At 44.1% G+C, this 20,157-nt stretch overlaps 1 protein-coding gene and 1 pseudogene across 4 annotated transcripts in view; both read left to right on the top strand.

Annotated features, from left to right (window-relative positions):
* Nucleotides 1-16,237, top strand: part of LOC129854200 (RNA-binding Raly-like protein) — a 68,219-nt gene extending 51,982 nt beyond the window's left edge. For 2 of the 4 annotated variants that reach the window (XM_055920994.1, XM_055920992.1), the window contains exons 3-7: nucleotides 7,586-7,636; nucleotides 12,883-13,052; nucleotides 13,372-13,485; nucleotides 14,149-14,300; nucleotides 14,942-16,237. In XM_055920994.1, the coding sequence (XP_055776969.1) occupies nucleotides 7,586-7,636; nucleotides 12,883-13,052; nucleotides 13,372-13,485; nucleotides 14,149-14,300; nucleotides 14,942-14,980 (526 nt within the window). In that variant the 3' untranslated portion in view covers nucleotides 14,981-16,237. The remainder of the gene's footprint in view (nucleotides 1-7,585; nucleotides 7,637-12,882; nucleotides 13,053-13,371; nucleotides 13,486-14,148; nucleotides 14,301-14,941) is intronic. The other 2 variants (XM_055920995.1, XM_055920993.1) reach the window with 1 other exon arrangement.
* A 2,490-nt stretch (nucleotides 16,238-18,727) lies between these two features.
* On the top strand, nucleotides 18,728-19,606 carry LOC129852908 (5-hydroxyisourate hydrolase-like; annotated as a pseudogene).
* Nucleotides 19,607-20,157: the final 551 nt, after the last annotated feature.

The following is a 20,157-nucleotide window of genomic DNA, read 5'->3' as shown; positions in this document are numbered from 1 at the left end:
TCAAAACTATAAACTCTTTTTCAGGACCCTGTCTTTCAAAGATAATTCGTAAAAATCCAAATAACTTCACAGATCTTCATTGTAAAGGGTTTAAACACCGTTTCCCATGCTTGTTCAATGAAGCATAAACAATGAATGAACATGCACCTGTGGAACGGTCGTTAAGACACTAACAGCTTACAGACGGTAGGCAATTAAAGGTCACAGTAATGAAACCATAGGACACTAAAGAGACCTTTCTACTGACTCTGAAAAACACCAAAAGAAAGATGCCCAGGGTCCCTGCTCATCTGTGTGAACGTGCCTTAGGCATGCTGCAAGGAGGCATGAGGACTTCAGATGTGGCCAGGGCAATAAATTGCAATGTCCGTACTGTGAGACACCTAAGACAGCACTACAGGGAGACAGGACGGACAGCTGATCGTCCTCGCAGTGGCAGACCACGTGTAACCACACCTGCACTGGATCGGTACATCCGAACATCACACCTGCGGGACAGGTACAGGAAGGTAAAAACAACTGCCCGAGTTACACAGGAACGCACAATCCCTCCATCAGTGCTCAGATTGTCCGCAATATGCTGAGAGAGGCTGGACTGAGGGCTTGTAGGCCTGTTGTAAGACAGGTCCTCACCAGATATCACCGGCAACAGTGTTGCCTATGGGCACAAACCCACCGTCGCAAACCCACCGAGACAGGACTGGCAAAAAGTGCTCTTCACTGACGAGTCATGGTTTTGTCTAACCAGGGGTGTTGGTCGGATTTGCGTTTATCGTAGAAGGAATGAGCGTTACACCGAGGCCTGTACTCTGGAGCAGGATCGATTTGGAGGTGGAGGGTCCGTCATGGTCTGGGGTGGTGTGTCACTGCATCACCGGACTGAGCTTGTTGTCATTGCAGGCAATCTCAACGCTGTGCATTACAGGGAAGACATCCTCCTCCCTCATGTGGTACCCTTCATGCAGGCTCATCCTGACATGACCCTCCAGCATGACAATGTCACCAGTCATACTGCTCGTTCTGTGCGTGATTTCCTGCAAGACAGGAATGTCAGTATTCTGCCATGGCCAGCGAAGAGCCCGGATCTCAATCACATTGAGCACGTCTGGGACCTGTTGGATCGGAGGGTGAGGGCTAGGGCCATTCCCCCCCAGAAATGTCCGGTAACATGCAGGTGCCTTGGTGGAAGAGGGGGGTAACATCTCACAGCAAGAACTGGCAAATTTGGTGCAGTCCATGAGGAGGAGATGCACTGCAGTACTTAATGCAGCTGGGGGCCACACCAGATACTGACTGTTACTTTTGATTTTGACTTTTGATTTTGGACATTATTCTATTTCTGTTAGTCACATGTCTGTGAGACTTGTTCAGTTTATGTCTCAGTTGTTGAATCTTGTTATGTTCATACAAATATTTACATATGTTAAGTTTGCTGAAAATAAATGCAGTTAACAGTGAGAGGACATTTCTTTTTTTGCTGAGTTTAGTTTTAACTATGTTTTGAGGCTGTATAGTGTGTGTTTACATTAATTTGTTTACAAACATTGGAGTGAAAAAGCTTATATTTTGGGTTCTGATGGGGTATGACAGTTAAACTAAGCTCATGAGGCATTTATAAATTATATTCGGCTCTCTGGAATAGATAAATATGTGTTCTGTCTGGCCCGTTGCCCCACTCCCCAGCCAGATGAGCAATTAACCATCACAGTGAAAACCATAGAGAGAGGGAATAAGAGGAAAAGGGAGGGGAGAGAGGGAAAGGGGGAAGAACGTGAGAAAGCATACGTGCGTACGTGTGTGCATTTGTTCGTGAGCTGCAATCCATCCTGTGTATGACGTGGGACTGTGCTCACTCTTCTCTGGGGCTCGTCAAACACAGATCAATATGAACACTTGACACACACCATTATACTGATGACGACAAACTACTGGGACAGAATGAGAGGGGAGGATATTTATGAGAGTGTTTGATTCTAGGGGAGTTGGAGTGAGAGTAAGTAAGGTTGTGTCCTTATGCCATGGGATGACTTGGCTGTTTCCTCCCTAGGCTAATCCCCTAAGAGCAATGAGCACATACTCATGAGGCCAGTTTCCTGATCAAAGGGATTGATGATCATGGCATCCTGTTTATATCAACATATAGTGTATGTAGGGATGTGTGAATATACACTGTGTGTTGACAGGGGGAAGTATAGATGCTTACCACAGACAGCACCTCCACCTTCCACATCTGCACTTGCGCACACACACACATACACACACACGCTATCCGACCAGTAAGGTGAGATGATTTGTAGCCAGCCATGTCTAATGGATTGCCGGGGCCCTTGAGAAATTATGAAAATAAATGAATTAGCCTTTAGCGACCCCGCTGTCCATTTGGCTGTCCCTGCACTGCCTTTTCACACACACACACACACACACACACACACACACACACACACACACACACACACACACACACACACACACACACACACACACACACACACACACACACACTTCACTGAGCTGCCACTCTCTCTCTCAAATATGTTTCCACTCACAAACTCAGAGACCATTATGTAATTAAAGAGAACCCGCGTGTGATTGGTTTACTCAAGGTGATGCTGTTGCTGGTTGAGTATTGCTGAGCGATTAACAGAAATGTCAGTCATTTTTTGTTTTATAAACAACTTATTGACCAATGTTGGTTCAGTTATTAGAATTCCATTTTGTTCGTTTTTTTTCTGTGAGCTCAATGCTCATTTTCTCTAGAAATAAATCAGATCAGCCCGAACTGCAATGTAGTAGGGAGTTGTAGTTTCCAACAGGCCAATATTCTACTAGTTTGGCGCATAAAACGTGGTAATTAACTCCAATGACCACAATCCCTTGCGTGCCTACTTGTCCGATCTATGCGTGAGCGCTAAGACACGGAGAGAAGAGACAGAAGAACGTGTGATCGAGAGAGATAGAGAGCAGTTGCTTCACGAGGTATCTCTCTCTGAAAATACATGATCTAAGTGATTGATAGTTAGTATTCAGCAGTCATAAAATGATGCCTTATTAACTTTGAAGAACTACTAAAATTGTGATTTTGTCAGACAGCATAGGCAGCAGCTCTATAGAGCTATAAATACCCTTGCGACAGGGGCAATGGAAGCTTATTGTGTGCAAGGGCACCTTGCTTTGTCAATGCAACCAAGCTTCCATTCCAGAGACCATTATGTCATTAAAGAGACAATCCAGAGTGTGATTGGTTTACTCCAGGTGGTTGTGTTGCTGGATGAGTAGTGCAGAGTAATAAACCAACATTTTGCTAGGTATCTCTTTCTGAAAATACATGATATAAGTGATTGATAGTTTATATTCAGCATTCGTAAAAGTACGCCTTATTTACTTTGAAGAAAGAAAATGGGAAAAAACTCCAAAATAGTGATTTTGTCAGACAGCATAGGCAGCAGCTCTATAGAGATGAGAGGATGACTTGGAATTAAATAATAAAGTCATAAAATAAAACAAATGTAATATACACAAATAAAATATTTTATTAAAGTAAAGAGAATAAATTATAAGTAGTAATTGTCATGTACTACCATCATGGGACTTGTTTTATTATCTGTTGTTACAGCATTCAACCCACATAATTAATTAATTAATGAAATAGTGTAATTAATGAAAAAAAATATCTTGTGAAACCGACATTTTTAGAATCGAACCGAAAACAAACCGACCTCAAAAAGCACTAATCGCTCAACATTATGGTCGAGAGATGTGCTGTGGTTCTAATAGATTCTGTTTATGTCTAGCGCTATTCAAACTTTTTCAGCGGGGACGCCATTTTACCGTCAGATTTTCTGGGGACCCCATTTTTCCCCCAAAAAATTCTAGTGATCCCACGCCAAATCTAACCTTAAACCTTAAGACCTTAAAATTGGTACATTTCAAATTTTACATCAACAAATAACCTTCAATTCATTGCATTAAAAATATATTTAATAAATTGGCTACCCCATTGAAGTTCCCCCACGACCCCACTAGGGGAATAACACTGATTTATGGTCTCACATCAGTCGTTTTGGTCATGGTGACCATTCTGGAGCCGGGAATCAGTCTTTTCACCAGGCAGGTGGTGTTACAATCACAATGCCTCTCCGAAGTGCTCGGCTAAAAGGATGATGATACTGTAATGCACTATGCGGTCTCCTATGTTTCCAAACTGCAGAAAGGCACTAATACCTGACATGTCTGTCTGTTTGTCTCAGACTTGGTTGAAGAGTTTAGCCACTCTAATAACAGAAGATGGCTTGGATAATGGAAGAGGAAATGGAAATTGTTTTCTGTCCTGACTCTCTCCTCCCAGTGCTAAATGACACAGATTACCAACTAGAACATTGCTGCAGGGAGAGAAAATGATAGAGAAAAAGAGGGAGAAAGAGAGTTAGAGTGAGTCAGTCTGTCTTAGTTTTCCTGCTGTGAGAGTTTGGCAAATAGTTGTTATTTTCTCTGTCTTCCGCTCGAGTTCCCCATTAGGACACAGAGCCCCTCATCTGTGCCGGGGACCATGGGGCTGTTCTCTCTCCCGATTCCTCACTCCGTCTCTCCTCCCTGCCTGAGCACAGAACTTCTATTGGCCGCCAGATCTGTTAGCTCATGGTGTTCTGCTGAGTGCAGGGAATCTGTGGGTAGAGGTTGAGAGGTTGTGTTCAGTTGGGTCCTATTAGCAGACTAAGTGGAGAGGTTCTGTTTGAGTTCAGTTTCAATTGTGGCTAAGTAGAACGGTTTTGTCAGGGTCTTGGAACTGGCTAAGTAGAGTGGTTTTGTTTTGGTTCAGTAGTACAACGCACATAAACCCTAATCCACACAGCCAACCCCGCACTGTGCAGACCCACACACACATTTGGACATGGAAAGAAACCTTCAACCAGAGTGTGCTCCCCTACAGAGGACTGAGTTTCCATCATGTTAAATAGGGATAGCTGGAAACATAGATGTCTACCATTTCACATGAAAGGCCTACTGGCATTTAGAATAACAGAAGGCTTTCTGCAAATTGATCAGCCCTCGAGCTAAATCATAAAACACAGTTGGGGAAGAGCGTGATGAGGCGTAAATGTTTACACTTATTACAGATTATTTGAAGCTGTCAGAATCTGGAGCTCAGAAAAACCAACTGTCTTCAGAGGAGGGGAGAAAACCAGAAACAGTTTGGCTGCGGGTAGCTGGAGGGGAATTCATTAGGAATTCACACACACCTCAGGTACACAAACACACACTTTTATACCAACACTGCTAGCTATCTCAACACTTCAGGGACAGCGTTGCTACATTCTGAATCACATTTACATACAGATTGATCGAGAGAAAGTGTGTGTGTATGTGTGTGCAGCACATCTGTCTGTGTGTCTGTGCTCATGCATGTGTGTACTGTATGTTTTTAGCTGTGAAAAAGTGTTACGTTTAATCTCCTGCTGTACTTCCTGACATGTTTACTTATACATCACTTTCCTCCAGTCAACAGCATGATTACAGCACTGAGACTCACCAGCCCCCTGCAGAGACAGATAGGACAGAGGGGCTTTAGGTGTGTGTGTGCGTGCGTGCGTGCGTGCGTGCGTGCATGGACGTGATGAGAGTGTGTTATGTGTCTGTCATTCATCTGTGTGTGTACGTGGGTGTGATTTTGTGTGTGTGTCATCTGTATGTCATGTGTCTGTGTGTGTCTGTGTGTGTCTGGTTTGATCCATCTGTTTGAGAGCCTCTGATGAACCCATGTTGTCACGATCGTGTGGTGGATTGACGGACCAAAATGCAGCTTTTGGAAAATAAGCCATCTTCTTTTATTAAACAACACGAAGATGAACACGACACAAAAACACTTTAACAAAACAACAAAATAACAGTGACGCTACAAACGTTGTGCACATACAAACAGGCTACAAACGTTCTTACATAGACAATTACCCACAACCAATGAGAGCCTATGGCTACCCTAAATAAGGCTCCCAATCAGAGACAACCGAAATCAGCTGTCTCTAATTGGGAACTCATTCAGGCAACCATAGACTCTCCTAGATAACTAACCACCATAGACAATGCTAAACATCTACACTCAACACAAAACCATATACTACACCCATTAACCCCTTTACCAAATAAACACCCAAAACAACAAAACATAAACATTCCCCATGTCACACCCTGACCTAACTAAAATAATAAAGAAAACAAAGAATAATAAGGCCAGGGCGTGACACATGTACTGTATGCTACTCACTTTGAGGTGATCATGTATTAGATTCAGTAGAGGCTATGCTGATGGTTCTATTTATACAGTGTATTAATATATGTGTAATAAATAGGAATTAGTATGGGTACATGAGTCACCTTTCAGGCACCTATAAATACACTGCTTCTCTATGGTTGAAAGTTTTAAAGAAAGCAAAAGTGGAGGGTGTTTGCTGATAATGTCTATGTGTGTATGCGTGTGTGTGCGCACATGTGTGTGTGTGTGTGCGCGTGTGTGTGTATGCTTGTGCGTGCGTACTTACATGTGTGTGTGTGTAGACTTTAGGGCTGGGGTATCAGTGTCCAGGCAGGGATTAAACACACAGAGAAATGCTGAGCTCTATTTAACTACACACCAGGGTATGAGCTACTTACCATCAGGCTTAGTGTCACTCCTCTCTCTGCCCTGGTCCTCTCTACACACCAAACCGTACAGGGTAATCTATAAACTACAACCTACAGCAAACTCTGCCCATATATTGTAGGCAAAGGTGTGAGCAAGTTGAGTCTAATCAAACACACACATAGATGCACAAACACACACACACAGGCACATACACAGATGGGTGCATACACACCAACACACACACACACACACACACACACACACCTGACAGTCCAACTTCACAGTAAATGAGCTGGAATATGTAGAAGCACATAGAGTGCGCAGCCTGTGGTCATTGGTGCATAACACAGGACCATTTCTATGGATTTTCCACCTTGGGTGCTGTGGCACAACAAATCCATTGTCTTTTTCCAGCTGGCTAGAAATCATGAATAGCATATTCCTTCCAGTTGCCAGAGCCCTGCTCTAACTACGTACACACTATTCCAGCAACCTGCTTACAGACGAAATATCTCTGATGGCACAGTATATTTAGCTCACCTAATAAGGAACAGATCTGAAAGGCTGCTTGTATCCGAGATAGATGTTGTTTGATCTCTCAGTTCTTCATCAGCCTCTGCTTTCACAGAGGATGACTTTGTATGTGTGTGTGTGTGCGTGTGTGTGTGTGTGTGTGTGTGTGTGTGTGTGTGTGTGTGTGTGTGTGTGTGTGTGTGTGTGTGTGTGTGTGTGTGTGTGTGTGTGTGTGTGTGTGTGTGTGTGTGTGTGTGTGTGTGTGTGCATGTGTGTCAGTAACACCTCTGTCAGTCAGCTGTGAAGACAGTTGTGAGCCTTTGTGTCAGGCCACTGTCAACTCACTCTCTCTCCCCACCCCCCCCCCTCTCTCTCTATCCCCCCTCTTCTCGCTCTCTCTCTCTCCCCCCTCCTCTCTCTCTCCATCTTCCCTCCCCTCCCCCTCTCTCTCTGCAGATCTGACTATGACCTGGACTATGAGTGCTATCAAGAGGACCTCTATGACAGGTACTCTCAGCCCGCTCTGCACCGCACCTCTCACACAAACCCTGAATGTTCAGTCGGACAGAGGAAAAGTCTAAAACACACACTTAACCCTCCTTGTCTCCCCTGTCTCCTGCTGGCCCTCTCCCTCCTCCCCCTCCCCCTGCCTGTCACTGAGCTGTCAGTCATGTGTCTCTGCTAACAGAGCTGCCTGCCACTGCCCACTAATTGTACCTTGGTAAATCTTCACTCCACTCAGCCTGGCAGGTGTTTGAGGCACACACATATGAATGAACAAACACACACACATACTGTACACATAGACAAACACACACACACATACATCCTGTGCACGAACCCACACCCTGTTCAAGTGTACACACACACACACAAACACACACAGACAAACACTCCCAAGACACACACATCAACACACAGGGAGCTGATATGTGCTGTGTGGCCTCTATACGGAATCCAGTCAGGTTGTAAGCCACTCTGACCCTAGCTGAGACTCTAATAATTATGAGTCAGCTTAAACTGTTCTAAGTGCAGCAGCTTATATTACAAGTTCCATTAAAGCTCAGGTTAGTTTTCTGTGGCTCACAGCAGAGGTTGGGCCATGGGTCAGGGAGGCTACGTTACAGTAACTGCAGCATATAGAGAATTAATTGTAGGCTTCAAAACTGCCATAAAGTTCCTGTTCACTTTCCGGCGGTACAGTACTGTAGATGGTACTGTGTTTTGACATGGAGCTGTAGAGTGTTTTTGCTACAGCTCCAGCCAAGAGATCATGACCTCAGTTCAGATTCCAAGCCAGAATTTGACAGCCAGTCCGGTTCAAAACAATTAATTCAAGTTTAGTGCGGCCTACCCAGGTCACAGTTCAATCCCGTTCAGTCCACTCCAGTCTTGCTCAATGCCTTTGTCTGATGATCTCTGATCTCGTCGGATTCCGTCCATATCAGTCCGGTTTAGTCCAGTTCAGCATGGCTTAACCCAGGTCAGTCCTGTTCAGTCTGACTCAGTTGTGCTAAGTCCAGTTAAGTCTGATTCTTTCTGGTTCAGCATGGCTCAACCCAAGTCCGTCATGTTCGGTCTGACTCAGTTATGCCAAGTCCAGTTGAGTCCGGTTCTGTCTGGTTCGTCACCCAGGTCAGTCACTCAGGTAATTGCTGTGGGAGCTCTCCACCCCCCTCAGGCACACTGAAGGTGACACGGCTCATTCATAAACACAGCACTCAGCACATCTGAATAAAGAGTGCTCTCTCTCACACACAACACACACACACACACTGAACAACCTTGTTGTCCTCTGTGTGAATGCACTCAGAGGCAGTCAGATGCTGTACATGTAGTTATGCACAGAAGAGTTCAGGACGTCCTCTATGTTTATGTTTCTATCTTCAGTTTAAACAAACATGCAGAAAGAAAATAAGATAGCGTAAGGAGGGTGGTTAGAGAAACAGGCTGTCCAACATAGAGATTACAACTCCACCTCCCTTTATCTCTCTCTCGCACACACACACACATACAGTATTGTACAGCTAACCTTGTGGAGACACACAATTCTCTCCCATTCAAAATCCTATTTTCCCTAACCCCTAACCTAACCATAACCCTAACCCGTACTCTTACCCTAAACCTAACCTTAACCGAAAAACCTAACCTTAGTCCTAACCCTAAACCTTAGCTCCTAACCCTAACCCTAAAACTAACCATAGCTCCTAACCCTTAACATAATTCTAACCCCCTAGAAATAGCATTTGACCTCGTGGGGACTAACAAAATGTCCCCAGTTGGTCAAATTTTTGTTTACTATTTTTGTGGGGACTTCTAGTTAAACATGTCCACACACACACACACACACACACACACACACACACACACACACACACACACACACACACACACACACACACACACACACACACACACACACACACACACACACACACACACACACACACACACACACACACACACACACACACACACACACACACACAGTACTGTAGCTGTGAGTTGACACTGTCATCTTTTCTTTGCATTTTGTTGTTTTGCCGCACTCTGCATTTTTCTGTCTTCACACAGGAAAGAACCCTCACCACTGATTTTCAATTTGCTTCAAACACGGTACATGATTTTGCCCTACGTGGCTGGCCTGCTCCATCAACAGCGTGTGTGTGTTAGTGCCTGTGTATGCGTGTGTGTCTGTACATCTGTTTGTGTGCATATGAGAAAATGTCTGCCTCTACACACAGATAACAGCTCTAGCAGAGATAAAGCCTCTTTTATAATCTCTCTTCTAATCCACACACACACTTACACACTCTCGCTCTGTTTTCTCTAATACTCACACATCTACAGTCTCTCGTTGTCTGTTTCACGAGCTCCTATTCTCTGAAACTACACTTCAAAGTCATTGTAGCAGCACACTGCAAACTCCACTAAAGGACTTTAAACTCCCATAAGTCTTTAGTCTCCCAGCGTCTCTGCTGAACGGCAACGGTCGCAGCCCTCTCACTACATTGGTGGCCGGTTGATATACTTCATGCACAGTGAGGTGGCTGTATCTGGTTATATACTGGTAATACATTCTCCTGAGACAGGGGAACTGAAGTGTGAGATAGATTTCAGTAAAGGGGTAACACACGTTCCTCAACTGAACACTAAAGTCTTGTCTCTCTCAGCGACTTACAGCTCAATCACTGAACCCAAACTGACATCACACCACAAGGCTTCCCGACTGGCATCCTGTTTGCAGCTGGTTTAAAGTGTGTTTCTCTCTCCTCAGCAGTCTGCCTGGAGCCTTACTGCAGAGAGGGTGGCTATCTCCACACAGCCCTGACTGTGTAAAGGCCACTCAGGCTTACATAGGACATGTAAATAAACAATAACCAAATCTGTCCATGAGTCTCTGAGCCCTGCTCTGCTGTAGGCTACACTCAGGGCACAGGATAACAGGGCTATGGTTCCTGGGGTGGGTGTTTGGTTGTGCAGGATCTTCTTGGTGTGTATGGAGGGTGATGTGTCCTTCTCTCTCTCTCTCTGTCTCTTACTTTCTGTTTTGCTCCAACCCTCCTTTTCCCCCTCCTCATCCCTCCTCTCTCTCAGTTTTTAAGAGCTGGAGCCAGTGCCCAGGTCTCTGTCTGTCTGGCTCTCAGCCCTAATGGCTCTCTGATGCTGTAAGCAGATACCATATGAAAGGCATTCAGGTTGGAATGTGACTCAGTCTGACTCAGTCAGTCTCGCAGGATTTAATTAGGTGACAGAGCTTATTAAGAGGTTAGGATGATAGCCAGCCCTTAGATAATGTAGACTGGAGCCAGGTAGGCAGTCCTGTACTTCATTTCAGAGTGGAAGACATTCATTAAAGCTGTGGTTATAGGGCCTACAGGTTAACATAGGTCCCAGTCAAGCTGAGACTAAATTGACTTACAGCCTATGGTTGTTATCTGATTGGAGTGCTGACTCCTGTAAAGTGTGTGGTGTGTGTGATTGGCTAGCTCTGACCCCTCGGAGGAATCTGATTTGCTGGCTGTGCTCCTGTGTCTTATTGGTTCGTTTTTAGCCTTTAACAGTAGGTTGACATGTGTCCTTCCCCCTGGCTGAACGCCACCTCTCTCTGTCACAGCCTCTGGCCTCTCCAATCCCACACACACGCACACGCACACACACACAACATACACTCTCCCATGTTTCTGTAACTGCTATATAGCGAGTGTGTGATACACTCTCTCCTGTCACCTGCTCCGCTGCGCTGCCAGAGAGCATTTGATTGGCCCTGACAGAACCAATTAGATTTAGCTATAGATGGGCATACGGAGCTAGGGGATGGGGGAACGAGGGAGGGGGGGGGGACTGACAGTGGAGACTGATCCAAATCTAACTTCTGTCACATAGTAGATCTCTCCCCTTCTCCTCATCTCATCTCCATTCCCATTTCTCCTTCAATCCCTCCATACCTCGCCTCTCCTTCAGTATGTTCAGTCATTAGTAGTCATTACACTCATTAGTCATTTGTAGTTTGTTTGTGTTTTGTCACATGATGTGGTGAGACTTCCAAATCCAGTGGTACTGTTTTCCTGTAGAGTAATACTATAATGGTTGTGTGAGGAGTACCAGGGGTCTTCAACCTGTAGGCTAATACTATAATGGTTGTGTGAGGAGTACCAGGGGTCTTCAACCTGTATGGTAATACTATAATGGTTGTGTGAGGAGTACCAGGGGTCTTCAACCTGTAGGGTAATAGTATAATGGTTGTGTGAGGAGTACCAGGGGTCTTCAACCTGTAGGCTAATACTATAATGGTTGTGTGAGGAGTACCAGGGGTCTTCAACCTGTAGGGTAATAGTATAATGGTTGTGTGAGGAGTACCAGGGGTCTTCAACCTGTAGGGTAATACTATAATGGTTGTGTGAGGAGTACCAGGGGTCTTCAACCTGTAGGGTAATAGTATAATGGTTGTGTGAGGAGTACCAGGGGTCTTCAACCTGTAGGGTAATACTATAATGGTTGTGTGAGGAGTACCAGGGGTCTTCAACCTGTAGGGTAATAGTATAATGGTTGTGTGAGGAGTACCAGGGGTCTTCAACCTGTAGGGTAATAGTATAATGGTTGTGTGAGGAGTACCAGGGGTCTTCAACCTGTAGGGTAATAGTATAATGGTTGTGTGAGGAGTACCAGGGGTCTTCAACCTGTAGGGTAATAGTATAATGGTTGTGTGAGGAGTACCAGGGGTCTTCAACCTGTAGGGTAATAGTATAATGGTTGTGTGAGGAGTACCAGGGGTCTTCAACCTGTAGGGTAATAGTATAATGGTTGTGTGAGGAGTACCAGGGGTCTTCAACCTGCTCAACTTCATTTTCTCATTCCCTATCTGGGATATCCTCTGCCTCACCTTATCAGATACTATTTCTTATTATTTTTTCACTTGTGGACACATTCTGTATGTGTGTGTATATTCCCTCTGCTTGTCAGATCGTATTACACCATCCTGTCAACCCTCTCCCTCTGTGTCCTTCATTATAAGAGACATACATTCACAAATACACACACACACCTACGCACACATCCATCCAACCAGGTGGATCCATCCAACCACTGCCCATACACGCAAACACACACACATGCTTGCTCACACACTCACTCACAAACATCCTGTCACTGTACTTTCTGACATGCGTCAAATACACATCTAGTCACACTGACAATACTACACAAAGTACTAGTAGTTGGATGACAGTGTGTGTGGATGTTTCCCTCTTCAGGATGTATGACTACCAGCGCGTGCCAGCTTCCCTACCTCCCCTGTCCCAGGGACCTAGCCTGGCCAAACGACCCCGCTCCTCCTCCACTTCCTCTGGGCACAGACGTAGCCGAGACAGGCCCCCCTCCAAGAGCTCCAGAGCCCACTCCACCAGCTCCAACAGGGCCAAGTGTGAGTAATACACACACACACACTCACACACACACAGTCACACACTACACTCAAGATGGTTCTCTCATTACAACACTTCCATAGCAGCCTCTTTCCTTAATGGATCCTAGCCAATCAGGTCGCATTATTAGGCCAAATCAACAAAGCAGAACCAATAGGCAGTGTATATGCTGTTCTAATACCCACCCTCATCACCTTGATAGTCCTTATTACCAACACACTCACAGAAACTTGCCTTGGATCCTTTTCTTCCTTCTCTCCCCCTCTCTCATTCTTTATATCTCTCCTCCCCCCTCCCTCAACCTCTCCCTCCTTGTAGTGCGGATGGAGGAGCTGCAGGTCATTAAGAGGGAGCTGACTCTGATAAAGACACAGATTGACGGGCTGCTCGACAACCTGGATAGGATGGACACACAGAGGCGGGACCACACAGGTGAGACAACCAATCAGAAAGAGAGACAGGGGAGTGGACAGGTGAAACAGCAGTAAAGCATGATAGGGGAAGCAACAGTGTGTGCTTTCACCTGTACAGTTCTTACGAATCATTGCAGAAGAATGACAGTGAGAAGTACAGAGATGGCGAAAGAAGGCTTATAGGAGAATAAATACAAAGCCCTACATGGAAGTGTTGTAGCTGCTGCTGCCCTCATGTGGCCACATGGACAAACTGCGCCTTTGTCCTTTCAACGACACACATACTGTACCGACAAATAAAAAAAGAAATGTGTTTGGGTGTGTGTGCCATCTCATCCTTTCTATCTATCTCTTATCTGTGCCCGTTGCCTTTGGGAGATTGACTGATCTCATCTTCATGTTAATTTATTCCAGCGTAAATTACGATCCTCCTCCACTCAGTCCCCCACTCCTTCATCTCTCCTTTCTGTCTCCCCTCTCCCATTTCTCACTCTATCGCCACATCTCTCCCTCGTCCTGTCATTCTTGTTCTCTCCTCTCGTCTGTCAAATAGTGCATTGAAGTTGACCATCGATGGTTTAGATTGAAAGTGAGCACAGGCACACCAACACTAATCTGCCCTATAGAGGGAACTTAGTGAATGTTCACTCCTATTCACTCCCTCTCACGCCATGTTTTTTAGGGTCTCCCGTGAGGGAGGGCAGTTTGGCCGGGTCACCGTACCCCCCCTCCGCCAGCAGCGGTGACCGCAGCCCCTCTCCCCTGTCCCCCCCACGCCGCTGCATCCAGAGAGAGAGCCCCGAACTCGGGGAGGCCAGCGACGATGATCACACGGTAACTGGCTTGATGTCTGTGTGTGGAGAATATCTGAATGTGAGTGGTAGTGCTTTCTCCTTGTCTCAGAGCAACATGAGGACCTAAGCATGTCCTATGGATGGCTGTGATTTAGCAGTTGTCAGAGTGATTCGCCATGCAGCAGAAATAAAGTGCTTATCACCACACACATACACACAGAAACACACACACACATACACACAGAAACACACACACACATACACACACACACACACATACACACAAAGAGAACAGTGACAAGAGCAACAAATCCATAGCCATCAGTCATTTTGAGTAATACAGACACATCAATAGCATGACACTTGAAGATCCCATTCTGGGTTCATCTCACCCACGCACAGTTCACACTCATAACTGACATGCAACTCAAACACACAAAGAAAATCTGAGAGTAAAAGCAAGAGAGCGAAAGAAAGAGAGATTGAAAATAGGACAAACGACAGCAGGACAGGATGCTCTTACCCTGACAGATGAGTGGGTGTTTATATAGAAGACTATTATCCTCCAGACCTTCCTCATCACTGTGTATAATCACCCTGGAGAGGGGAGCCTTACCTGAACAAAACACTCTTTGGTGTTTTGACACACTGTTGCTGATTGAGTGTGTGTGTGTGTTACAGATGAATAACCACAGCTCTGACCCTGAGGACGAGATGTGAGGATGGAAACAGAGAAGAAACGGAGGAGCGCCAGACATAGAGGAAGAGAACATCTTGTCAAGAAGTTACCATGCCAACAACTGATTCAGAGGCCCCACTCCTGTCTAACCAACCAGTTACATTGTATTCTATATCCACATATACATCAACAGCACACATACAAGGACACACTGTAATTATAGTTTATCAGAAATCAAGTATCTCCCTTGGATATTCACCACTGAGATCAGCTTAGATTACACACACATTTTATATGTAGAGTGTAATTATTAACCAGAACAGGAAAGTGAAATAATTTTTATATTCATAATTTTCTTATGTTCTTTTTAGCCCGTCTTCATATTTTTCCAGAAAAACATTCTGATTACCAGTTCGTATAAATTTGACATGCATATTGAGAGACTGACGGTATCTGAAATGAGCATACTATAGATGTCGCAATCATAGTTTTTCGGTGACTTGAGTTACTTTGTTTTCTGTATATCATATCACTACCAGAGCATGAGTCCATCAGTTGATACTTGTCCATCAGTTAACCCCCCCCCCCCCCTATGTCTGTGTAATGTTATCTCTCTGCTGTATTACTACCTGCCTGTATTAGGTATGAGGAGACAGTAACCCATCTCTTCCTCTATGTACCTGGCGCTATGAGCTGAGGAGAGGCCCCGGCCCGGTCCATGTGTAATATTGTGTATTACTGTAAAACTTTACTGTATTAGGTCAGCTGTACGATTTTAATCCAGCATTTTGTTTTAGTTTTTTTTATTTGTTAATGTTTTTTAAAGCGAGAAGAAAACAACAATGTTAATTGTTTATTATAATTCCAGTGGTGTTAGATGTTTTGTTAGTTCTGTTTGCATTCATGAAGAAGCCAAGTGGGAACACTACTCACACTGTCACAGTAGTAAAGGTATTTTCATATTGATTAAAAACACCTCTGGGAGTGTTTTCTTTAAAAATAATTGTGTGTGTGTGTGTGTGTGTGTGTGTGTGTGTGTGTGTGTGTGTGTGTGTGTGTGTGTGTGTGTGTGTGTGTGTGTGTTTGTTTGGTTTTACTATCCTACTGGGGGCAGAAGGAAGTTTCGGACAAGTGGGGACATTTCGCCAGTCCCCACAAGAAAATAGGTTATTTAAGGCTTAGGGTGAAAATTAGGGTTACGAGTCAGGTTTAGAGTTTGGGGTTAGGGAGAATAAGAATCAGTTGCTTGGTTCCCGTGTCTGTGTGTGTGTAATAAAGGGAAACAGGATGAAATTTAATGCTGTAGTGTGTGTAACTAATGCTGCCTGAACAACAAACATTGTAAAGCTCAATATCAGACACAGCGGAACATGTGTAAACTGTGTGTGTACAGTATGTGAGTGTTACAGAGAGGATGGGGAAAGCAAGATGCTTTTTATCTCTCAGAATCACCTTTATTCGCCAAGTACATTTACACATACTCAGAATTTTATTCGGTGATATAGTGTTGCAGCTGCTAGTGATATACAACATTTAGAGACAGAATACAGACAGTGGAGTTTCAACAAAGTTTACATACAGTACATTTGGAAAGTATTCAGACCCCTTAACTTTTTCCACATTTTGTTAAGTTACAGCCTTATTCAAAAATGTATTAATGACATTTTTTTCCTCATCAATCTACACGCAATACCCCATAATAACGAAGCAAAAACACATTTAAAAAAAAATGTTTGCTAATTTATTAAAAAATATATATTAAAAAATGTTACATAACTATTCAGACCCTTTGCTATGATACTCGAAATTGAGCTCAGGTGCATCCTGTTACCATTGATCATCCTTGAGACTCTTCCTAGAGCTGGCTGCCCGGCCAAGCTGAACAATCAGGGAGGAAGGGCCTTGGTCAGGGAGGTGACCAAGAACCCAATGGTCACTCTGACAGAACTCCAGAGTTCCTCTGTCGAGATGGGAGAACCTTCCAGAAGGACAACCATCTCTGCAGCACTCCACCAATCAGGCCTTTATGGTGGAGTGGCCAGACAGAAGCCACTCCTCAGTAAATGGCACATGACAGCCTGCTAAGAGTTTGCCAAAAGGCACCGAAATGACTCTCAGACCATGCATGAGAAACAAGATTCTCTGGTCTGATGAAACCAAGATTGAACTATCTGGCCTGAATGCCAAGCGTCACATCTGGAGGAAACCTGGAACCATCCCTACCGTGAATCATGGTGGTGTCAGCATCATGCTGTGGGGATGTTTTTCAGCTGCAGGGACTGGGAGACTAGTCAGGATCGAGGGAAAGATAAACAGAGCAAAGTACAGAGAGATCTTTGATGAAAACTTGCTCCAGAGCGCTCAGGACCTCAGCCTGGGGACGAAGGTTCACCTTCACCTTCCGACCCTAAGCACACAGACAAGACAACACTGGAGTGGCTTCGGCACAAGTCTCTGAATGTCCTTGAGTGGCCCAGCCAGAGCCTGGACATGAACCCGATCGAGCATCCCTGGAGAGACCTGAAAATAGCTGTGCAGCGCAGCTCCCCATTCAACCTGCCAGAGTTTGAGAGGATCTGCAGAGAAGAATGGGAGAAACTCCCCAAATACAGGTGTGCCAAGCTTGTAGTTTCATACCCAAGAAGACTCGAAGCTGTAATACCTGCCAAAGGTGCTTCAACAAAATACTAAGTAAAGGGTCTGAATACTTATGTAAATGAAATGAAATGAAATTCAGTTTTTTTTTAAATTTGCTAACAAAAACAGTTTTTGCTTTATCATAATGGGGTATTGTGTGTTGAGTGATGAGGGAAAAAATCTATGTAATTAATTTTAGAATAAGGCTGTAATGTAACAAAATGTGGAAAAAAGTCAAGGGGTCTGAATACTTTCTGAATGCACAGTTCATTATATACAACTAGCTTCTAAAGTGGATTGAAAGGGAAATAAAGCAACTCAGAGCAGTGTTGGGATGTTTTTAAGCTTGCTCCCCTGTGTAGAGCAGTATGTTATTCACCCTGACTGAACCGATGTTAGGCTACACAATTATGCTAATAATGGCATTTAGGCCTACAATCCTCACGATTATCATTATTAAGGACTTATCTAACGTGGGCTAAAACGCACTTTGACCCAAGCCTATTTCCAAAAATGTTAAAAGGCCATTTGTGACTGGGATGTTTGCATACTCTGAACCATTAATAAATGCTGATGTTCCTCCCAACGAGATATGTAAGTTGCAACAGCAAACAGAGCAGCCCTAGTCATATGAATAACCTCGTGAGTTTTGAATTTGTGCTTAAAATCTGTTACAGTTAATTCACCGTAAATGCCATACTTTTCACCAGAGGGGGAAACTGGTTTGGGATTACTTTGAAATCAGCGCGCATGAGTACCAGCCGATTACAGCACATAAAGGGTCATCTTTTGGGTGAATACACGGTAGGCTAATATATTGCTTTTGATTTTCAGAAATAGTGTTTTTTGTATTTCAATATTATAAACCGAAATTATTGACATGTGACATTCGTTTGTCTGTAGGATTGTTATGAAATGTATGAAAATAATAAAGCGAAAGTAAAAGATGGTCAATCTAACAAATGTTGGGTTAGTTCAGCTCATAGACATTAAGGGTTCAGCTAGGCCTACCTTCTATTTTAACCCAAATAATACATAATTTGTAGGCTACAGTTAGCCTACAGCTTGCTGTATATATTGTGCAAAGTTACAGTAGCCATATGTCCATAATGCTTACTCACTATGCTGTCGGTGTATGCGCTGTAGAATGCAGAGATGGCAGCTCCATACAGCCCCCTGACCACTCACATCCTGAACACCGGGAGGGGCGTCCCTGGAGCCCACATGGCCCTCAGCCTGCATCGCATGGATCCCTCCACTTCACCCTGGAACCTTCTCACCACAGGGTAACCTCATCACAGAGAGTGCTGCAGCACCAGTTAGCATAGACAGAATGGAAATTAACACAATAGTTACTTAGCAGCTCCATAATAATCAATTTAATAGACAAATACACATTTAGTATTTATTTTAGCAATTTCAGATTCACCTCTACAGCCTCTTTCAGTAGGGCTGCATAATATTATCAAACATGAATATATACCGGTAGTAATGTTAATGAGCCAAGGCTTATTTAAGGTTCATATCAAACCAATGTCGAATGTATTCAGTATTTTATATAATTTCAAATAATTTCTTCTCAGGACTACTAATGATGATGGGCGCTGCCCAGGACTCATCACCAGAGAAAATGTCACTCCAGCGGTGTACAAGATGCGCTTTGAGACGGGCCAATACTGGGAGAGACCTCTTTCTACCCATACGTTGAGATTAGTTGAAGACAGTCTTCAATGCTTTTATCATAAATAATAGGTGTATTTAAATGTATAACTGTTGGACATATAAAGTTAGACATAAATGTTTCTTTATATCTACAGAATCAGTTTATGTTTATTTCCTTGTCAGCTATGCGATCGCTAACTGAACGCTAAATGATTTGGTAACTCCTATTGGTTGGCTGAGTGGTTACTAACATATCGGTGGTCTGTGTTTATCTGCAGATAGTCTTCACCATAACGGACCACAGTCAGAAGTTCCATGTCCCTCTGCTCTGCAGCCGCTTCTCCTTCACTACCTACCGGGGAAACTAGAGAGTCTGTCACTCATCCTCTCTCACCTGGGCCACGTTCAGGTGCCAAACGTTGTCTAATCCCGGTTAACCCAGAATTGATGACTTGCGTAATTGTCAGATGCTTGATTAAGTTCCGGGTCCATATGTGTTAAAGGAAGAGATCGGAACCGGAACGAAGAGCTCCACCCTTCTCGCTTTGCAAGTCTATGGTTCAAATGTCTCCTTCCAAAATTCGATTCGTGATCGTGATTAATCCAAAGCACCGGAACTAATGCTGCTCATTATCTCATGCATCCCGTTGTATCATGCCAGATCTACGCAACCATTTATGTTTACGTAGTCTGTCCACGAGATATTAAACATTGTCGAACATTGCAGATAGAAATGCCATGACCAGAGTCGACATGATTCCTTGTTCTACATGTCAGATAAAAATATGTTATGAAGAATAAACATCTGAACGTTCCAAAACGTTGTGTCCTGATGAATGCGCCCCTGGCTGACTGTGACCCGCACCTGTCACCTGGGCCTATTCAGGTGGTTGAAAGTCATCCTTCAGTTATTATAGGT

The sequence above is a fragment of the Salvelinus fontinalis genome, chromosome 4, assembly GCF_029448725.1.
Source record: "Salvelinus fontinalis isolate EN_2023a chromosome 4, ASM2944872v1, whole genome shotgun sequence".
Taxonomy (NCBI): domain Eukaryota; kingdom Metazoa; phylum Chordata; class Actinopteri; order Salmoniformes; family Salmonidae; genus Salvelinus; species Salvelinus fontinalis.
Note: the sequence above shows the minus strand (reverse complement) of the source record. Positions and strands in the feature narration are given on the sequence as shown.